Consider the following 22,264-nt stretch of genomic DNA (forward strand, 5'->3'; position numbering starts at 1 on the left):
GGAGCTCGAGTATCTTGGGATCTTCTCATTGAGCGGGAATTTGAAAGACGCATGGGTGCACCATTAGCAGCTCTCTGGGCACTGAACCGATGTGCGGTGGTGAAGCAGTAGCTGAGTATTTGGACAAAGCTCTCGAGTTACTGCTCAGTTTACATCCCCGTCTTTATCTATGCTCGCAAGCTTGGGGTAATGACCAGGAGAACGAGATCATGGATACAAGTGGCCGAAATGAGATTTCTCTACAGGATCGCTGGGCTCAGAACCAGTTCAGAGATCCAGGAGAGTCTTTGAATGGAGCTACTTCTCCTTCAGATTGAGAGGAGTCAGTTGAGGCGGTCTGGACATTTTATGATTGCCCCCATATGTGGCTCTCCCTGGAGTTGTTCCGGGCACCTGCCATGGGAGGAGACCCCAGGGCAGGCCGAAGACATGTTGGAGAGACTATAGCTCACAGCTGGTCTGGAAACACATTGGTATCCTGTAGGAGGAACTGGAGACTGGTTAGGGAAAGGTCTCATCCCAGAAATGTTGCAGATGTGATGAACATGAGTCTATAAAGAGTGTTTGAAACACTTTCTACTCAGAGCAGAATATGGCTGTGTCATCAGTAGGCATTTTTTCATTGATACTCAAAGCTGTGGGGCGGCATGTGGCGTAGCAGTTAGAGCTGCAGCCTCCTCATCTACAAGTCGCAGTTTACATTTGGTCACGTAACTGATGCATTTCTCCAAAGCGACTTACGATGTTAGTGCACCTACAACTATTTAACCATTTATACACCTGGGTAATGTTACTGGAGCAATTTTAGGGTAAGTGCCTTGCTCAAGGGTACTGCAGCCAGACAGGGGAATCGAACCTGCGACCTTTCGGTCCACGGACAATAGCTGCCCCCTGTTCTCAGTTTGAATCCCAGCGACTGCTGCAGTGTGCTTGATCAAGGTACTTACCCTGAATTTGTTTGGTAAAAATGACCCAGCTGTATAGCAGTAAAGTGGCGTGAGTAGCTTAACGTTTAAGTCACATTAGAGAGCTGAGTGAATAAATGTGAATGCGGAGAGTCGAAAGGCCTCCACGGTATGTCAAGACGAAAGGCCCGGCTCTTGACTGGATGCACCGAAATATTTTTATTTCAAGTCACAGCGCACCGTAACCAAACGCCGAAGATGTCGGATGAGCTTCATCTGCCCGGCATCATCCGCGCTGATCGCTGTTCTCGACTGCCGCTGCGCCAGCTTAGACTCGAGGAAAGCATCTTGACGGGAAGAAGCTCAGAGACGGAATACATTTGCATGACATCTGTTCATTTCATACACGCTTTTCTGCGAGAGCTCGTAATTCTTAGAACACAAGCGTGTGTTCGGCGACAGAGAAACGCGACTGTCAAAGTGCGGTTGGTTCTGCGTCGCTGGTTTTCTGGTATTTATTAAAGAGGTAATATCTCCAAAGTCCGATTAATTCAGTTCGTGTACATATTGAGCAGCTGTGTGATGCTGGGAGGAGATCCATTCTAAAGTGGGCTCGGAAGTGTGGCTTTTGAGACCTCTTAAAGAACACATCAAAAATACGCAAGTATTAAAATTTTAATCACCGGTCACATAGGAAATTGTACTTTTTTTTCTGATTATTCCCCAACTGCTGCAAAAACTCATTTTCAGAACGCAAATATATTTTCACCATCATCAGGGTGTGATACTGCGATATGCTGCTGTGTGTGAGTGTGTACTATGTGTGTAAAATACACATGGTTCTTTGGTCATTTCTCAAGCTGTTCTGCTCACACAGTTTCTTCAGATACTTTTTTCTACAGCTGTGCTATAGTGCAAGTGAGTGTTTCAGTTATTCAAGCAACTCAAAAATCATTTGGATAAAGGCATCAGCTTAATCACGTAGTAATTTGTGGATCAGTCAGGTTAACTTTTGCCCATATCAAGTTCAAGACTCTGGTTATAGCTGACAAGATCATGTAGGATCTGCTCCCTGATACCTACAAGACTTGATCACTCTCAATACCCTGGTAAGACTGCTATGCTTCTCCATTGGATAAAGGCATCAGCTTAATCACGTAGTAATTTGTGGATCAGTCTGGTTAACTTTTGCCCGTATCAAGTTCAAGACTCTGGTTATAGCTGACAAGATCATGTAGGATCTGCTCCCTGATACCTACAAGACTTGATCACTCGCAATACCCTGGTAAGACTGCTATGCTTCTCCACCTCTGGTTGCTCGGTGGCCCCAAACCCAAGAAGTCCAAAATCAAAAACCCAAAGGTTCTTGGTTCTGGCTACAATGTGGTGGAATGAGCTCCCTCTGTCACTCAGAACTGCTGAATCACTGCTGAACATTCAATAACAGTCTCAAAACACATGTTTCTGCCCTGTTTCTTTCCAAATCTGTTTTCTGCTCCATAAACCTTCACTACATTATGTAAGAAAAAAATCATGCAATGATGCTCCGTATCAATTCTACATGCAGAAACGGTGCTATTGGACCAATTTACTGTACTTTGAGAATCACATGTCTGCATCTGCAGTTTTGTTGTGTGTTGCTTTGGAGGGAAACGTCTGTAAATGGATAAATGTAAAAGTAAATATTATGTGTGTGTGTGTGCACCGCTGCTGTGCATCAGAGCTGTGGTGGCATCTCTCCAAATTGTTTGTTTGCTCATGTGCAGAGGCACTGTTTGGGCGACCGCCGTTCGCCTCGCGCTCCTACGCCGAACTCGAGGAGAAGATTCGCAGCAATCGTCCCATTGAGGTGAGGATGAGTCTCCTCCATGCGGAGCTATATTGATTCCTAGACCTCTCCCTGCAGACTGCCGACCAGTTGTGTGCAAAAGCTAAGGCGCCACATGGCATACTTTTGCATTTTAAAAACGTTACTGTTTATTTGCTGAATTTTAACAGATTGGAAAAATAACACAAAATGTGGAAAAGTTTCAGCGCCCTGTCAGTTGGTAACACCCTCTTTCGCAGAAATCACATCCTCCAAAAGTTTCTTGGAGCTTCTGATTTATTCCATCCTTGCTGTAGGATTTTTTTCCCCATTCTTCTTTGCAGAACACTTCCGGTACAGAAGTATTTTTAGGTTGTTTTGCATGCATTGCATGTTGGAGATCTACACAGTTTTTCAAAAATATTGAAGTGTGGGACCGTGGGCCATTTCAAAACCGTAATCTTTAATTTCTCGAAGTGGCTCATGGTTGATTTTGAGGTATGGTTTGGGTAATTATCTTGTAACATGCAGCCTGTAGCTTCCAGGATTTTGTAGTACTTTTTATAATCTGTTCTTCCCAAAATGTTTCTGGCTTGTGTTGTGCTGAGTGTTGCCTAATTCATACTTTGACTTTAGTGATGAGATTGGAGGTATGGTTTCTTTCTGATGCTGATGAATGCTGATCATGTTTTTCCAAGCAACACTGCACAGTGGACTGGTGCTCCCATCTTCCCCACACCAGCTAAACCATCCTGCAGCTCTTTTTTTTGTAATGTTGGGCTTTTGCCTTGCATATCTGACCAGTCTACATGTTTTTTCTGGGTCTTCTAGCTCTTTTGTTGACTTCACCAGTTCTCCTTATCTAAAATGTGACTCTGAAATGGAAGTTATTGGAAATTGCAAGCAGGAAGCATTTAGATATCTTTTTCTAGCCTTCCCCTGCTTTGTAAAAGTACATTGTCCTTATTTTCAGGTCCTTGGGCACCTGTTTGGAAGAGCCCATTGCTATTGAATGTAAGAACAACATCTTGGGAGGTTTGAAGGCTCAGAGAATTTATTAAACTCTCAAAATGTGCTCATATGATTTGGATTAAAGCATAATGAGTTCATTAAGCTCCGAAAGGTCACGTTGAACTGCCTCTTCTGAATCAAGGTTATTGGCACTTAAAAACTGCTACCATGTGGGGGCACTACAGGAAATATTTTGCTCTTCTGTTGTTTACATTTACATTTATTTATTTAGCAGACGCTTTTCTCTGAAGTGACTTCCAATGAATCTACGTAGTGTTATCAGCCCACACACCTTATTCACCAAGGTGACTTATACTGCTAGATATTCTACTTACAATGGGTCACTCATCCATACATCAGTGGAACACTCTCTCTCAATCACTCACACACTATGAGGGAACATGAACAGCATGTCTTTGGACTGTGGGAGGAAACCAGAGCACCTAGAGGAAACCCAGACAGACACAGGGAGAACATACAAACTCCACAGGGACTGAGCGGGGATCGAACCCACATCCTCTCACACCACCCAGCTGGTGTGAGACAGCAGCGCTACTCGCTGTGTCCCCGTGTTGTTGAAGTGTACGTGTAGGTGATGCTAATACATGAGGCTCTGAGATGCTCCCACCCCGCTGTGGCTGATGGGAAGAATTGCAGGCCTGCACTTTCCTCCCCTCTGTTCCCGTGAGACAGATTGCAGCGGCACTGTCTGGGAATCTACTTCCCCTGGTGATGTGGGGCAGGAAGGGAAGCAGACAGATTCAGTGGAGGGGGGTGCTGCTTTCAGAGGGGCCTCACTCCAGCCTTTACAAGAGCACTGCGGCAACATAGCCCTGTAATTTTGGCAGAAGGACACTACTATTTATAGTTGTGTAGTGGGTGGACAAAATAACAGAAACACTTAATAATGTATTAATAGCAAAGACCTAATAAGGGGTAGGATTACCCTTTGCCTTCAGAGCAGCTTCAGTCCTTCTTGGAATGCTGTCATACAAGTCCTGAACAGTATGTATTGGGATACTGTACCCTTCTTCAAGTAGAAAACCCTAAAAAGTTCTTTGAGGTTTCAAGGGGGTGGAAATATACTTCGCACTCTGTGCTTCAGAACTTCACGTAAAGGTTCAGTGATGTTTAGACGTGGTGACTGGGGCAGAGGAGTTTGACTTCATCTTGGTGTTCGTGAACTCCAAAACTGAGTGCATTATCAACCTGGAATATGGGAACATCATGAAGGAACAGTGTTTGTGCCATAGGGTGCACCTGGTCCTGAAAAATGACCTCATATCAATTGACCATTATAAAACCATGCAGAGCAATCATCAGACCTGCTGACTCCCACAAGATAGGTGCCCAAACCACTGTGGATCCCCCACCATGTTTAACAGTCTATATTTTGGTTTGAAGGCATCTTTTGGCTTTCTAGACTCATTCAGATGTAGAAAAACTGATTTATGAGTGACCCATTGTAAGTAGTGTGTCTAGCAGTGTAAGTCACCTTGGCGAATAAGGTGTGTAGGCTGATAACACTCCGTAGAGTTCGTTGGAAGTTGCTTTGGAGAAAAGTGTCTGCTAAATAAATAAATGTAAATGTAAAAAAGGGGGAAAGATGACTCCTCATACCATATTACTTTTTCCATTGCTCAGGAGTCCAGGTTTTACACTTGTTATACAAGGATGTGTGTGTTGGCTTTGGATACAATCAGTTTCTGAATGGCAGCCCTGCCATAAATTCCAGCTTTGTGATGCTCGTGATGTACAGCTTATGTCGGCACCGGATCGCAGAGACGCTGATTCAGTGCTGTGGTTGACGGAGGCTTTAATTTTTTGCGTCCTGTAAAGTGCCCCCGCATCCCTGTCGGCGAACTTTGACTTGTGGCCCCGTTCCTTTTTGCCAGTGCAGTTTGTCCATGTTTGGCATATGCTGTCATATTCCATTATTTTTGAGACTATTCTCATTAAACACATTAAGTGATTTTGCAGTTTCTGTGATCGATGCACTTGCAACTCAGCCACCAACTGTTTGGCCTCTTTGCGACTGTTACTTGCTTTATGTTGCTGAGAAAACTCACATATCAAAGTACTAGTTGGCAGAGCTCTTTTATAGCTGACACACACTGTTAATTTGCAGTTAATATAATAAGATTCATCTTTGCAGCTGCAAGTGTGTTGGTAATTGTCTTCAGAGTTAAAGTTATACATGGGGTGGACATACGGTATATCTCAAGCCTTGTGACTGGGGTGTTATTTTTACACTTTGAGGGGGCCATGTTACTGCGGTGCTCTGCACTGGGGGCATGGGCTCAACACATGGGGACACTGTTTGTGTCGCAGCTGCCACCGGGGGCCAGGGTGTCCCGGCACTGCAGGGATCTGCTTCTGCGCCTCCTAGAGAGAGACCCCGATGCTCGCATTTCCTTCGCCGAGTTCTTCTTGCACCCCTTCGTGGACCTGGAGCACATGCCCGGTGCGGAGAGCCTGGGAAAAGCGGTGAGTGGGACTCTTCATCAGAGGCTAGGCTGCTGGAGGTAGGTAGGGGCATGGCAGCCTACTTAAACCCCAAGGTCACAGTGAATGTGTCAGGAGGGCAGGTCCTGAGGGTTTTTGACTTGAGTTGCTTCTGAAGAGTTTCCATATCCATGAAATGTCGATAAAGTCCAAGGTACAATGCTTTGCCCAAGATTGTCTGCTTAGTAGATGATAATAATCATAGAAACAATATGGACAATTTGCAAACACCTGGGGGTCCAAATGAAAAGATACTGATAGGATAAGCCTGGAAATGTAATGAACGTCAGCGATGTTGCCATCCCTTCGGACTGACTGATAGTCACAGATCGTACGCTAGCAGCCAACCTTCCTGACATAGTGCTGCACAATAATAAAGAGACATGGCTATTGACTGATCTAGTGATCCCCCTCTTTACGCTGTAAGAGACTGACCTAGAAATTTGTGTTTGTAGAATAAGGAATGTCAAGACCAGGGTGCTACCAGTAATGGTAGGTGTGTTAGGAACACTCAAGAAGGACTTCTGGAACAACTTGGTGACGCTCTCACGCCGACCAAATGCAACCCAAATCCAGAAGATCACACACTGACTGCAACCAAACACTTCCTTCGCAAAGTGCTTGGATGATTTTTTTTTTTGGTTTCTTGCTGGGATCTGAATTCACGAAGAACCAGCTGAAACACATGAATGAGAGGGATGATGAAAGAAAAAATAATAAGAACAAAAGAGAAACAGTAAAATGTGTAGATTTTGAAACATTACAGCTCATAGAAAGCTGGTAAAGTCATAAGCTGAGCAAGATGCACTGCACAAGAATATTCTGCATTGCATGTAAATAATCACACACAATATCAGTGAACTGTAGCCTAACCCAGCAACGCAGGACGCAAGGACGCACCCTGGACAGGACGCCAGTCCACCGCAAGGCACCCCCAGCGGGACTCGAACCCCAGACCCACCACAGAGCAGGCCTCAGCCAAATCTGCTGCACCACCGTGCCCCCTGCCATAAATTATGTTAGTAATAAGAGAAGGAGAATAGGAAAGCGTGTTTAGATTTTGTGACATTACAGTCTCAGATTTTCCTTGCTTGCCCTGTCCCACAGAAGGAGCTGGTGGTGCAAGCCGTGGACCGGGACCAGGCGGGGGACCGATCGGCCGCTCTCTCACTCTACTGTAGCGCCCTGGAGCACTTTGTACCTGCCATTCACTGTAAGAGCCGCCCTCTGGAGCCATCTGCCTTCACAGACCACCCTGTACCACCTTGACGTGTATGTTTTAGGGGAGCACTTTGAATAATAGGGATGTTCGCTGTAAACTGGACTATCAAAGTGAGTTTGATTTATTCATGATAATGGGAATATGAGATACGAAAATATGAATTACTCTCAATTTATTTTCGGTGCTTCCCTAATTCAAGAACTAGCTAGCTCACCTCACTATAACCTTGGTTGTGTGTCCATGAAAGACCAGCCTGGAATGTGAAACCAGCCAATATTTCTTTGAATGTCGTAGTTTTTAATAGGTGCAGGTTCCCTTTAGCTTCTGTACGCTAAAACAAAAACGGGCCATGTAGACGTGTCGTTTCCCTCTTGCCAAGCGACTGTGGTGCCTGATCACTGCTGTTTCTCCAGATGAGACTGACCGGCAACGCAAAGAAGCTTTGAGACAGAAGGTGCGTGGGGAGGGAGGGAGGGAGTGAGGGAGGGGCAGGGTTTTATCTTTGGGGTCATGTGTGGGGTAAGAACCACGGTGAGGTGTCAAGTTTGGGGTCGGGGTCACTCATATGGACTTATACTTTGTGTGATGTGAACATAGACAGGGTAATAAATGCACTCCTCTGTTGCCTGAATTTATTAATGTAATGCATAGAAATGAGTGAATTATGTGGCATTATGTGTAACTTCCAGGTGCGATGCTGACTGTTGAGGAACTGAGCACATTCATCTTAGTTGTTCTCTTCACCTGACTGCAAGAATATAGTGTCGGCGCGTGTCTTTGTGTTTAATTTTTCTATTTAATTTTTTCAGGTATGGGACAAATATATACATTACACTCAGGGAAGCAAAATAATGTTGTTATAATAAGTTACTATAAGTTTTATTATATAAGATATAATAAGTTAAAAAAAAAAAAAGGGATGTCATAATCACTACACAAAAACACTAACAGAAAAGTGAATAAGAATTTAAAGGCAATAGATTGATAGCTTTGGAATATAAAAGGAGTCTCGTCTCTTTTTGGAAACTCATCAGCTCTTGTGTATAATGCTCACCCCGTTATGTTAGGAACAGACTGGAAATTGTGTCAGGAATAGTAAGTAATGACATTTGTTTTATCTTTTTCGTGACACTGTGCACAACGACCTCTGTATTTGTCTGTCTGCAGCCATTTACTCATTTATCTCATGCTTTTCTCCAACGCAATTTACAGTGGTAAGTTACGTGCAGTGATTAACCCATTTATAGGGCAGGGTGATTTTTACTGCATCGTTCAGTATACATACTTTAATCAAGGGTACTAGAGCAGGAGAGGGGGCGTGGTGGCGTAGTGGGTTTGAGCGGGTCTTGCTCTCCGCTGGGTCTGGGGTTCAAGTCCCTCTTGGGGTGCCCTGCGATGGACTGGTGTCCCGTCCTGGGTGTTTCCCCTCCCCCTCCAGCCTTGTGCCCTGTGTTGCTGGGTTAGGCTCCAATTTGCCACGACCCCGCTTGAGATGAGCGGTTTCAGACAGTGTGTGCGTGTGTACACTAGAGCAGGAGGTGGAATTTGAACCTGCAGCCTCTGAGTTGAACAGTAGCAGATGTAAGCACTCTACTGCTGTTTTAAAATGGGTCTCTCTCTACCAGGTCCACCAGTATGTGTCGCGGGCAGAGGAGCTGAAGGCCCTGGTAGCGTCAGACAACAGAACACATTTCCAGGAAGCACAGTGTGCAAGAGACATCCTGCACGGTACAGGAGCTCTCAAACTGTGGTTCTACATACTCAGTGCTGGGGCTGTATGCTTCCTGGGTGTCCGCAGACCTTGCCGTCCTCAGTCTGCTTCTTTCCGCCCCACTCAGAAATGTCTCGGGACCATCCCCGTCTGTTGGCTGCATTGGATGTGGCAGCTTCTGCAGTGGCTAAGGTAAGCAGTGGGGCAGCATGGGTAGCTGGAGGCAGGAAAGCTTCCAGAACTGGGGTGGAGTTGTAGCTTTCTAAAGGGCAGTGTTGTTGTACTGAGGATGTAAGGGGCAACACAACGGTGCAGCGGCTAGCGCTGGGGCCTCACGGCCCCTGGGCTATCGGTTTGAACCTGGGTTTGAATCCAGCTCAGACTGTGTGGAGATTGTTAATGCCTGTGTCTGCATGCATTTCCTCCCACTGTCTAAAGACATGTTTCAGATGGGATGGTGACTCTGAGTAGACCATAGTTATTGTGTGAGTGAGCGAGTGTATGTTATATTGCTCTGTAGTATAGATATTGTGAGCTGGTGGGTGGTCTAACCCATGGCAGGAGGCAGGAGCAGCAAGATGGACAGCTTCCAAGGACCTGCTCCTGCCCTAATTCAATCATGACGACTAGCTGTTGACACTTAAGGACCACTTATTTGGACTGCAAAGGCAGCTGGCCTGAAGAATTTTGGAGGGTGGTGTTTTGGTGAAGGACTGCTTTTGGGGGGACAGTGTGGTTGTGTTGTTGCTGTTTGCCTGGACAGGCTGGTTTTAGTTCTTTTTGGTTTATGAAAACTGTCTACTGATTCAGTGTTGCCCATGTGGCCACGTCTGCCCCACAACTGGCCATAATAAGTAGATAAATTACATAGTGTAGTATGGAGGGCGTAGTGGCGCAGCAAGCTTGGCTGGGTCCTGATCTTAATAATAATAATAATAATAATAATAATAATAATATTATTATTATTAAGTTGCTTTGGGTTGGCTGTACTTCATCAGGAGGAGGGTGGCCTGGAGGACTGGGACACACTGGACATGTATCAGCAGAGTCTGGGTGAGCTGCTGCTGGCACTGGCAGGTGAGAGCACCACTCCCATAATTCTCCTCACTGTCACTGACTGCTCTGTTTGCTTGGCTGGCTGCATCAACAGCTGAGCACACCTTGCGCTGTGTGATTGTTCTGGGCAGCAGCTGTAGTTGGGGCAAACATGGTCTACAACCCCAGTGCCTTAACTACACACCTGTTCATTAGTGACAGTTGCTATGGACACGCACACACAAAGTAAATTGTGGAAAGATAAATCTGCCATTTGCTTTGTGAGATCATAGCTCAGGAAAACGGAGAGAACTAGAAAAGAGCACACATCCAATCTGTTGCATCTCCAGAGGGGAACAGGAAGTTAGCAAGCGACTGGACTTGATTGGCCAGCTGTCTGGGATGGGGATCAGGATGGTGACCCAATATACTGTGGGTGGGCATCTGTCGTCCCCACCTCCCTCCTCAGCAGACACTCTTCGTCTCTGTGGTGGGGCGCCCGCCCACTGCGGGCTGGCATGTATTAGCCCCCCCCATTGGGGGGACTAATAGAGACGCCGGTGGGAGCCAGACGCAGCTCAAAGCTCCTGTGAAGGCCTACACCAGTGCGTGTGGTAGCCAGGACCAGCCATCTGGTTCCTATTGAGGACAGGCCGTTCACTCCCCAGAGCTATTGCATGCTGGAAACAAATAAAAACTATTATCGCTCTAATAGAGGAGAATTTGCATGGTCTCACTCTAGATCAGGGGATTGTTGCCATGGCACGAGATCTCATTCTGTTCCGCAGCGCTTCCCACTATGCCTTGCAGCTTTAAACCAGTTTTTCTCCTGCCGTCTTCTCTCATAAGATTGGAGAAAAAGCCTGTGGAACCCTTTACAATTATCTGCACGAGTGACTCATAAAATGTGATCTATCATTCATCTAAGTCATAATAAATTGGAATTTTTTTAATTTTTACTTGGGGGAAAAATGCACAATATTTACATTCCTTAACTTTGCTAAACAAATGACTGTTTAAATCATGATCATTGATGGAAAAAGTAAAGAACCTCTAGGATAATGACATCTTGAAAAGAGGGTAATTGGGATAAAATATTGTAATCAGTGAGTCAGCTATTCAAATCATTTCAGCTTTTGAGTTTGAACTGCCCTGCTGTATGAAAAGAAGCACACAGTTTTGGTTACTATGAAGTGCAACGTGGACTGATTTCAGAGGCCCTCATAAGATTTATTGGAACTCATAAGAGTGGAAAGGGTTACAAAAGGGTTTCTAAGGCAGATAGTTTACAAATTGAAGGAATTCAGAAGTGGGTGTCCTACAAAGTTCAGGGGCTGCCTTAAAAGACAAAGCCCTTTGGTGACATTTAAGGATCTACAGACATTTCTTGCACTTTATAATGTCTTTGTTCATGACTCTGCGATATGATCTTGGAGGTTATCATGGAAGAAACCACCTCTCCAGTCTCAAGCTAAATACCACCTGTATGTTCCAGAGCATTACCTGAACACTGTTTGCTTGCAAAAGTTTAACTTTTTGGTAAAGGTACACAGTGTTATATTTAGAGAAGTCAAAACACTGAGCACAAACATCAAACCCTCATTCCAGCTGTGAAGCGTGGTGGGAGTGTAATGTTGTGGGGCTTCTTTTGCTGCCTCAGGGTCTGGGTGCCTTGGTATCACTGAGGAATCAATGAATTTCAAGTTGCATCACAGAATTCTGCAGAAGAATGTCAGGGTGTCTGTCTGTGATTTAAAACTCAGAAGAAGTTGGATAGTGTAACCTGACTTTATTCAAAATACAGGTGTAAATGAAAAACAAAGCAGTTTAAACAGAAGTTCTGTTTTAGATTGGCCAAACAAGAGTCCTGACCTCAGTCCCACTGAAACTGTGATGTGATTTGAAGCAGAGTGTTCCAGCAAAACATCCTAAAAATATACGTGAATTGAAACATAAATGAGGTTCCACTAGTTACTGAATATAAGGGATCACATACTTTTTCTATCAGTAAGTTTGATTGTTGAATCAATTTTTCAAGAAAGATATGACAATATGAAATTTAGAAGTCTTTATTATTTCAACAGATGAAGAGTACATTGCATTTTAGGAGCCATTTGAAATCCAGATAATTCCAATTAATTTCACAAACTCACAATTCTTTCTAAGCTTTTTTGGCCACAGGAAGGGAAGAATAACTTGGTGAAAGTAAGTGTGGAATCACAGTAGCATTTATCTCTTTTCCTGTGCACCCTTTATCTTTTTTTGTCCCTTTTGTCACACCCTTGCGTTTTCTTCTTGAACCAATCCCCATCTGTCCTGCCCCAGCGGAGCCCCAGGGTCGGAGGAGAGAGCTGCTCCACAGCGAGGTAAGCATTTCCAAGTCCGCATGCCCATACAGCTCATATAATATATACACACACACACACACACACACACACACACACACACACACACACACACACACACACACACACACAAAAAATGATCCTGGCCACGCTATGTGTGTTTTGCTTCTGATTTAATTTATTCTGCAGTCATTCAGTCAGCTTTGATGACAAGTCTGAAGAAAGATTAAAGTCTCTGGATCTTAGACCCTTCTACTTTATGGGTGTCTAAATAAATTCAGGTGCTGTTGCCATAAGCATTATAAATATGAACCATATGTGCTGGTCACACTTGGGTTCCATGTGGGAATGCCGTCGGCATGTGCCTTTGGATGCTGACTACCGCCTTCACCCTGCTAGCACCGGTCTGTTTCCTACAGGGCTACAGTAATATACACCCTGCCATTCATGTCTGCATATTTTTTTTATCCATCTTTTTGTTTCCACAGATTAAAAGCCTGATGACCAGAGCTGAGTACCTCAAAGAGCACTTGAAGGTGGGCGTTTTTGGCTGACAGCTATTTGACGGTGATACTTGTCAAATGTCCCACTGTGGTTGTCATATGTCTGTGACACACTGCCCATTGCCGGCAGCCTTTTCCCTTTGGCCGTGTCCTGCCCGTGACTCAGCGCACGTGCCCTTGGTGAGGCCTGCTTATGCTCCAAAGTAAGGCACCTTCCTGTTTTTCAGATGCAAGATGCACAGACTGATGTCTCGCTGGACAGAGAGGCCCTCTCCGAGTCAGTGCGCACCTGTAAGTATCAGAGTGTGGGCAGAAGGTGGCGTAGTGGTTAGAGCTGCTGCCTCTGCAATCAGTTCATCAGAGGGTGTAGGTGTCGCCCCCCCCCCCCCCAAACGATCTGCTACTGTCTATGGTCTTTGGATAACCCTGAGCTGGCCTGTCTTCCCTCTGCTGGGACTCGCAGAACCAGCTAATAAAAGGCCCCCTTTGAAAGGACACTTTGGTCTTTCTCCCCCACCAGGATATTTTATAGGTCCCCCAGATGCTTTCTGTCAGACGCCTGGCATGGCGTGTTGCTGATTGGCTGCCGTCCACCAAAGGGGCTTGAAGTTCTCTGGTTATTCCAGAGAAACGTTCTGGGGACCCTGTTTATATAAGGTCTCCTAATGATCTCCGTTTCCTTCAAACAACACCCCTTCCAGATCTGCAAACTCCTCTAGCCACCCAGTGCCAGCAGGCAGGGGGTCCGCCACCATGTGTGCAGAACAATAGGAAAGACCATTGCTCACCACCTCAGACAACTCTGTGACCTCTGATCCTGCTGATCCAACTGCCCTGTCATCATACTTGTTCCCTGAAGTGGGCGGCCAGCTGGCTTAGGTCAATCCTGTTGATGTGCTGACTGGTCGTGACCCGCTGTGCATGTGTCAGTCCAGAGTTTTTGTTTTGTTTACCTCATCATAACTTCATAATCACCTTACCTTGAAGCACATTTGTGATGGAGGGATTATATTTATTGATATATTATATATTTAGTTCTTTGCTTGTTTCCTTATTATCCTTATTAGCTGTTTTTCTGGTTTTCACATATCTTGTTTCTGGTAAATGCACTTATCCTCCAGTAACTGGCCAAAATCTGTTCCTGAAAACCAGCTGAGTATCAAAAAATAGGAAAATGGAATGTTTTATTACATTACTTTTTATAGGGGGAAAATTCTGTTTCAACAACATCGCAAGTTCACACCAAAATCACAGTAAAATTATGCCTGACATCATAGGGATATTAAAAAGATCATAATGTGCTGGATTGATCATAAAATTTTTTGCAGTTTTGCTTTTTCAGGATTTCTTCCCAAAAAATAATTTAAACAAACTGTTTTTGATTCCCTTGCCTCCATAAACCTTTTTTGGAAATGCGCATGTCCACAAAGCTCTTCAGAATCGCAGATGTAGCTGTATTAGCAAACATGGGCATGTATCCAAAAGCTCACAATTCACAAGTTTTTTTTTTTTTTTTTAAAAGTCTACATTTGAAATCAGGAAACCAAATAACGGGATGAATGTATGTGTTGTGTGTGTGATGGGGACAGCTGATAGCGTAGTGATTAGAGCTGCTGCTTTTGGACCGCAGGTTCAAATCCCATCTCCAGCTATACTACCCTTGAGCAAGATACCAAAACAATTAGTTCCTAGAAATGGTGCACATTCCAAAATTTCAGATTCCGAAAGCTTATTTCTCATTAGTTTAAGGGGGGGAAAAATAATAATCTGTTTCCAGTCGAACCCAACCAACCAACCAATCTCAGCAACTGCATATCCCGAGTCGGGTCGTGGTGAGTCAGAGCCTCACCCGGCAACACAAGACGCAAAAAATTTTTCCAAATGTCACTAAACTGTGTAAAACGCCTGTTTAACTATCAATCCATGATTTCAACATGTTATGAAACACGTCATGATTATGAAACACTTAATGAGGTCAGGAGAGTGTGGTGGCGCAATGGGCTTGGCCAGGTCCTGCTGTGTGGTGGGTCTGGGGTTCAAGTCCCGCTTGAGGTGCCTTGTGATGGACTGGCATCTTGTCCTGGGTGTGTCTCCTCCCCCCTGAAGCCTTGCGCCCTGTGTTGCTAGGCTCTGGTTTGCCATGACCCCCCCCCTCCATTTGGGACAAGCGATTTCTGTGTGTGTGTGTGTGTGTGTGTGTGTGTGTGTGTGTGTGTGTGTGTGTGTGTGTGTGTGTTAATGAGGTCATTAATGGGTGTGTTTCTAGGCTTTACATTTGAGGAAAAAAAATGTTCTCCTTGTAGTCAGTAATGAACATTAAGTGATGACATTTATGTTAAATGACTGCAGAAAACAATTTAAAATACACAGAAAAGGCAGTTTACTGTAAAACTGTTACTGTACTTACCAAGTGAAGAGAAGGAAGAGTTGATTGTGACTTGTGGAGGTGGGAGGAAGCTTGGCAGTCATTCTTGCACTGCCACTGCACAAACACGTAGAAACGAAGCGAACACAAGACAGGGAACCAAAAGGAAACAGCTGATGGTACACTAGCGCCAACTATAGGGCATTATTGCACTTCCACTTCACTCATGCGATATGTGACTTTCAGTTGTTTTTTTTTTTTTTTTGGACATACTTAAGATAAAGTTCATAATATTGATTTTTCATTTTGGAAATCAAAAATTGGAAACCAAAAGCTGTTATATTGGCAGTTTGGATAAAGGAAGTTCGTAAATCGAGGGATGCCTGTATCGTAATTGTATTTGGTGATGTCAGTAGAGAGATGCTTTCCCTTTGGCCATCTGTTTGGGTGACGGGGACAGGTATTGGGTGCATGGGTCAGGGTCATTGTAGCTCTGTGCACACTGTCCTTTTTTTCACCACTGTGGCCCTTTGTATCGCTGTGGGCTAAATATTGGGCTAATCTAAATGATTAATGTGTGTGTCTCTGTGCCCCCCCAGCATGCTGTATGCAGTGAGCCTGGACTCTGGACAACAGGAACCAAGTAGAGAACCAGAGGCATCATGTCCAGACAACCCAGCCAGGATGTGGACCCCAGCAATTGGCAGACAGTCCTTTCAGTCCCTAAGATGCTTTGCAGTCATTTAATTTGAAAGTGAACTCTTTGCATTTGAAAGGGAAAATACCTGTAAATATAAATTATAATCAGAAAATAATTTCCAGCTGCCTACTTAGAATGTAGATGCACTCGCTCACTATCTCACTCACTCACACCGTGGCCTTGCTGTACATCCCACTGCTGGGCAAACTGCACTGAGCTGCTTCCACAAGGAGAGTGAGGATTTGACCTTGTTTATTTACTCTTCATTCTGGTTCAGTTTGTGTTGGTGCCGCTCAGCAGCAGAGTTCCACAAGTCTGCCGTGTTTGGGCTGTGAGTCCGTATCAGTCAGGAGCCCCTCCCAGAGGTGAGAAAAGTTTCAGGGATAACTATTCAGTGGTTTCCTCTATGTAGCATGCCGTGTCCAGCCTGGTCCATGTCCCTTTAATGGGAAGATATCTCTTTCAGTCACAGACACTTGAAAATGCCTTGTCTAAAGCTCTGGATTTACAGACACATGAATCTCTTGAATGCTCTGAGTATTGATTTTACACTGCCAGTTTTACTGGAACTCTTTTCTTATTCTGCATTTTTCGGGTATGGTGGATATTGAAATTATTTATTAAATTAAGAATAAACACAATATTCTTCATCGGTTGTCATGTGTTCAATCTTAAATGTACAATTTTCCTGGTAAGACTTGGAACATTTGAAAAGTTGGCAGGTCCACTTCTCATACCCACAGTCCCTTGATCCCTGTCCAGGGTTTTACTGCATCTGATTCCACCAAGAGAATTACTTCATCACAATTAAACACATTTCAGAGAGGAGAGTTTGGCAGTGAAGTGTGACTTTGAATAGCTTACCAACAAAGCATAAAAAGTCATTAGAAAAGTGCAAACTGGATGTGTCAGTTCTGGATGTCTGTTTTGTGGTGGGTCTCATGACTTCTAAGAAACACACTTCTGGTTGAAGATAATGTCATGCACCTTCAGCATCTTCTGCTCTGTTCACTTTTGCAGTCTATTTACATGGCAACGATTTGATTCCACTGCACATGAAAATGAGTCCAGAAGTGGTGTGTACCACTGGTGGATCTCAGCACCTGGGTTTTGCAATTGGATGTTCTCCCAATGGGGGGTGTGGTGGCGCAGTGGGTTGGACCGGGTCCTGCTCTTCAGTGGGTCTGGGGTTTGAGTCCCGCTTAGGGTGCCTTGCGACGGACTGGCGTCCTGTCCTGGGTGTGTCCCCTCCGGCCTTATGCCCTGTGTTGCTGGGTAGGCTCCGGCTCCCCGCGACCCCGTATGGGACAAGTGGTTCAGAAAGTGAGTGTGTGTGTGTTCTCCCAGTGTTCATGTGGGTTTCCTCAAGTTGATCTGGTTTCCTCCCACAGTCCAAAAACAAGTTTCAGGTGCATTGGAAACTCTAAATTGTGAGCTCAGTTGAGTGTCTTACCTTGCTCTGCAGTATAGAGTTGTTATTGCCTATAGGAAGTTCACTGCAGTGTATCTAACACTGTAAGTCACCTTGGATAAAGTTTTCAGTTAAATAACAACCATCCCGTAACTTACTAAATTAATCTTCCTGAAAACATTGCAGATATTGAAATAACATCAGTCATCTTTGCTGTCCTGCTTCCAGACCATGCTGGGAAAGGCCACCTTTGTCTCTTCTTAAAACCCCAAATTGCTCCAGAGTAATTCCCATTTTCTTTTAAATTGATCATTTCTCCATAAGATGAGCCATAAACCAAGCAGGCATCTACTAAGTACATACACTCTGACTAAAACCACCTCTCCCAAGTGGGGTCGCAGCGAAGCAGAGCCTAGCCAGTCAACACGGGGCGCAAGGCCGGAGGGGACACACTCAGGACAGGACGCCAGTCCATTGCAAGGCACCCCAAGTGGGACTCAAACCCAAGACCCGCCAGAGAGTGGGTACAGGCCAAACCCGCTGCACTACCATGCCCCCCAGCCACTAAGTAGGTTGTGTTTATTGTGAACAACTTTCTAAATCTGTGTGCTGTTGTTAAAATGTGCATATACTGTGTACCTCATCAGCAAAACTTTTCCTGCTAATTGTTCTGCTGTCTCCACAATCATTCAGTCAAATTACACTGCTGTTGAGTCAAACAGCTGAGACAGTCTTAATGGTGCATAACTGATGCTGAATCATCCTCCATAAAAATGTTGATGATCACAGTGCAAATGTGACCAAAAGGCAAGAATTCCATTTCCACATCACTGTGCAGGACCACCTGGCGTAATCCCAGATCCTCAAAGTGCTCTGAGTTAGATGTGAGCAGGAGTACACTGGACGCCCTTCAAGCCCTGCCATGGGAATCTCTGGGCTGCCGTTACCCACACACAGGTGCTCCCGGAGAGGACAGGGACCACACTCAAAGAGAATGTATAAACAGAATCCCCAGCCCCCACACGCAAGGCCTGTGCTTCTAATTGGCCTCCGTTTCACCTCAGCTACATGAAGAGCATTCAGACCTCCTCCCATCTCCCCTGACCCCCACCCCCTCCCCCATTTGCATGCTCTGTTAATGCGCTTAATGAGAACGAGGTAGAGGGATTGTCAGTGGCCAAATTGAAGAGGGGGCTGTTGTGGGAAACAGGGGGCTTAATCCTTAATCCTCAAGGAGCTATGAGTCCTAACCTCCCCACCACCCACTCCATCCCAACCCCCCCCAACCCCTTCCCTTACACAGGGCAGCAGTCTATCCTGGGGAGACTCTGTACTATGAATGGAACATTGTACTGATGAGGGACAAAGATGCCCCCCTTTCCCTACCCAAGATCGTTTAGTGGTCAAGGGGTGAGGACTGGAGTTTGTTTCGGTGAAAACTGCCCAATTAAAGTGAATAAATGAATAAATGAACGAGTTTCAGAGCATTGCTGCCACTGTAAACCACTGGTCCTTCCATCACTTACTCAAACTTCCGCCACTTGGGTTTGTTTTGACCAAGTTCCCAGAATGAGAGCTGGGGCTGTTAGACGTGGGAGGAACCGTAACAGCCTGGTTCTGATTGCCAAATGCTGGAGACTAGGGTGGGGTGAGGGGGTCTCTTTTTTATACTAGTGAATTCCTCCTCCATTCTGCTCTGCTGCCCCAGCTGGTAACTCTGCTTCAGTTGTGAGCTTTCAGAATTGTACCACTGTGTGTTTAAATGTTGACACTTCACATAGCCTGTGTTTTCTGCAACAATTCTGTTTAGAAGCCTGCCATGTATTGTCTACATATGACAAACATATGTTTGTATGCGAGTCCTGGCCCCAGACTGCACCTTCACAGTTCCCCAGAGCTCTGACTATAAATTAAAACTCTGCCTGCCCCGAATTAGCCTTTTCAAATCCATTACTAAATGTATTTTTTTAATTCTCAGGATGTTAATAAGGATTCTATATTCCATCATCTCTCTAGTTTGCACAGTAAAAAACAATAACTTCAATAAGAAAATTCAAACTTCCCATATAATTAAGTTCACCCATCCAGTTTTATTCTGCTTTTTCTTGTCACATAAATATCATATTATGTACAAAGAAATACTTTCTGTAGATAATGTTACACATTTACATTTTCACAGGGTATGTTAAAATTAACATATGACCAAAAAAAACCTCACTGGGATTCAACGAAAAATAAATATTATATCAGGCCATGAACTGTTCTGTCAAAATGAATGGAATGCTGCAAGAATGAGAATAGAGTACTTATGAAGTAAACGTGATTTAATGTTAAACCCATATCTCAGATGTGATGCAAAGCCTGAAAATGTTATTAGAAAAACAGAACAGGAGTTTAGAAATGCTTCCACGCTCCAGCTCCCTATTTCGGGCATAGACATGTACTTTAATGTTAAATGTTGCTGATGTACCTCTACCCTTTTGTGTGGAGACAGCTTCAAACAAGCAGGCTTTAATAGTGTGGGGGCCTCCGTCACTGGAGAGGTTTCAGTAGAACAAACGAGGAGTGGTAGCTGGTGATCTCCGAGGAAACACTCCACTCAATTTGTCCTTTTTGTCCGAGAACTTTGCCTCTCCTCTGTGCGTCCAGAGCAAATATTTGAAGTGTGCTTGCCACAATGGCGGGCTGCTGGAGGGAGGCAAAAGGGGGAACGCAAACTGGATCACGACGGTGTTTATCCAAAGTCTTAATAAAGACACACACTTGGAGGGCCACTGGAAGGAAATAAAACCGGGGGGAGGGGGGGTTAAGAAGAGCTGCAGGAGGAGAGAAGGACAAGGAGGCTCTCTAGTTTCCTCTGGAATAACCACTTCCCTTTGATACAGAGTCTTTACTGTCATATTTAGGATCTCCTAGTAGCAAAAGCAGTGCCCCAGGAGGCACTTACTCTACACCAGCTCATAAAAGGAAGTACTGTGGTACCTTGATCCTATCATCCTCCCAACATGCAACACCTCTTTCAGTGACAGTCAGGCGCACTGACACTTCTTATGTTGATTCCGCCGGCATCATCCACTCCGGGTGCGGCCAGTGCAGAGACGCGTTTCCACAGCTCATCCGTGGAAACACTGAGGAAGTGTGTGAGCTGTCCCTGCCCCGTCCCTCGCTGTGTCTTAGAGCAGGGCGCTGCGGTACACAGAGAGCGCGGCTGCGGCGGCGGCGCACAGCGGCACCAGGGCGGCTCGCAGCGGCCAGCAGCCGGAGAAGGACGCTCCCGAGTCCGGCTCATTCTCCTCCCGGTCTGCTCGCGACTCGTAGTCCTCGTCCTCGTACAGGTCGTCCGGCACATCCCCGTCGCTGGTGGAGAAGCCCTGGTCCCCAATCGAGCACAGTTTCTCCATGTTCTCCTTGACCACCTGGCAGAAGGGCCGCTCCACGCCGTCGCACACGCAGCGGCTGAGCAGCGCGCCGCTCGGGACGGACAGCAAGCGCTCAATGGTGCTTCGGCACTTAATCGTGCACCTCCTGCCGTTGAACAGCTGTCCGCAGCTGGACAGGTAGTCCGTCAGCAAAGCCTGACAGCCGGGCTCCTCCTCGCAGCGCTGGCGGGCCTCGGTGCACCCGATGCCGGCTCTGTCAGTCGGATAACGCCGCGGAAGACACGGCTCTATGGCGCGCTTGGTCCTCCGGCACTGCGCGTCCTGGCCGCAGTCGCACGTCTCCAGGTCCGGCCCGCTGCGCGTCTCGTTGAGCCGCACGAGCGCGCCGATGCAGTGGCTGGGACAGTGGCGGCGGTGGCCCCGGATGTTGGCTTCGCAGGCGGCCAGGTACTGCGTGTAGGCGAGTTCGCAGTCGCTCTCCTGCTGACACCGGAGCACCGCCTGCCAGCACACGTAGCGCGCGTCGAGCGCCAGCAGCCCCGCGAGGAGCGCGAGCGCCACGCGCCAGCGCCGCATGGTCACACGTCGCGATCCGGGGCGCCGCGCGCCCGCTCATCTACACAGCGGCGGCACACGTGCGCGTCACCAAAGCAGCGAGAGCGCGACGGACGCCGCTCTGACATAACTACGCGGGACCGGGAGGAGAGCGCGCTGGCTGCCCGAAAGCATATCTGCCACCTGGGTCCGACTTCTCAGCAGCGGGGGAGCCCGTAAGCTCTTCTCGGCACGACTCCGATCTCCGAGCTTAAACGGGAGAACTGAAGCAAAAGGAATCCGAGTCGTGCCCGCTTTGTTTTGGGTTTTCCGCGGAGCTGCAACCCTCAGGACACGGAGCTTTTCCCCCCTCTCTGCCAGTCTCTCCCCTCTCTCTGCTCCTCTACCGACGTCTTTGTCCGCGTCTCCGTTACGCTTCACGCTTCGTTTAGTCGCCCCCCCCCCCGGAACGCCGAAAGAGAAGTTTTTCCTCCCCAACCCCCTTCAGCCCCATTCACGGCTCGCACGGGGCTCCGTCTCCTTGGCAACGTCGCCTTGTTTGGCACGCTGCGAGTCACATACACGATAAAATGTTTATAATTTTTTTTTTTTTGTGTAAATGAAACTCAACCTGTGTGGTCCCCCGGTTTCTTCGATTAAAAAGTGGAGGAAAGTGGGAGAAGTGGGTGCAGGGGGCGGACATTCCTCAGATGGGAGCTCACTCACATGCGCGGCCCGCACAAATGGAAGCGCAGCAACAACAAATCTGTTTCTGTTTAGCTGTAAACTGAGAGGCGAAGCTAAAGGCACAGCTTCACACTGCGGGCTTC

The 22,264-nt window shown here is 46.2% G+C and overlaps 2 protein-coding genes across 2 annotated transcripts; one reads left to right on the top strand and one right to left on the bottom strand.

Annotated features, from left to right (window-relative positions):
* Positions 1-9,001: 9,001 nt before the first annotated feature.
* On the top strand, positions 9,002-16,699 carry ulk3 (unc-51 like kinase 3). Its single transcript, XM_029252054.1, has 7 exons — positions 9,002-9,178; positions 9,289-9,353; positions 10,160-10,238; positions 12,522-12,562; positions 13,030-13,077; positions 13,272-13,335; positions 16,009-16,699. The coding sequence occupies exons 2-7, from the start codon at positions 9,291-9,293 to the stop codon at positions 16,023-16,025; spliced, it is 312 nt and encodes a 103-aa protein (XP_029107887.1). The 5' UTR covers positions 9,002-9,178; positions 9,289-9,290; the 3' UTR covers positions 16,026-16,699.
* A 3,079-nt stretch (positions 16,700-19,778) lies between these two features.
* On the bottom strand, positions 19,779-21,864 carry LOC108930138 (growth arrest-specific protein 1). The gene has a single exon (XM_029252050.1). It carries the CDS (start codon positions 21,474-21,476, stop codon positions 20,694-20,696), a length of 783 nt encoding a protein of 260 aa, XP_029107883.1. The 5' UTR covers positions 21,477-21,864; the 3' UTR covers positions 19,779-20,693.
* Positions 21,865-22,264: the final 400 nt, after the last annotated feature.

Source organism: Scleropages formosus, chromosome 5, assembly GCF_900964775.1.
Source record: "Scleropages formosus chromosome 5, fSclFor1.1, whole genome shotgun sequence".
NCBI classification, from domain to species: Eukaryota; Metazoa; Chordata; class Actinopteri; order Osteoglossiformes; family Osteoglossidae; genus Scleropages; species Scleropages formosus.

What these genes read in the sequence shown, in the direction of transcription:
- ulk3 (XM_029252054.1), top strand. Translation starts at nt 9,291, where the DNA reads ATGTCTCGGGACCATCCCCGTCTGTTGGCTGCATTGGATGTGGCAGCT. An exon ending in GAGAGCTGCTCCACAGCGAG is followed by an intron (nt 12,563 to 13,029) that starts GTAAGCATTTCC and finishes TTGTTTCCACAG; the next exon opens with ATTAAAAGCCTGATGACCAG. An exon ending in ACCTCAAAGAGCACTTGAAG is followed by an intron (nt 13,078 to 13,271) that starts GTGGGCGTTTTT and finishes CCTGTTTTTCAG; the next exon opens with ATGCAAGATGCACAGACTGA.
- LOC108930138 (XM_029252050.1), bottom strand. Translation starts at nt 21,476, where the DNA reads ATGCGGCGCTGGCGCGTGGCGCTCGCGCTCCTCGCGGGGCTGCTGGCG.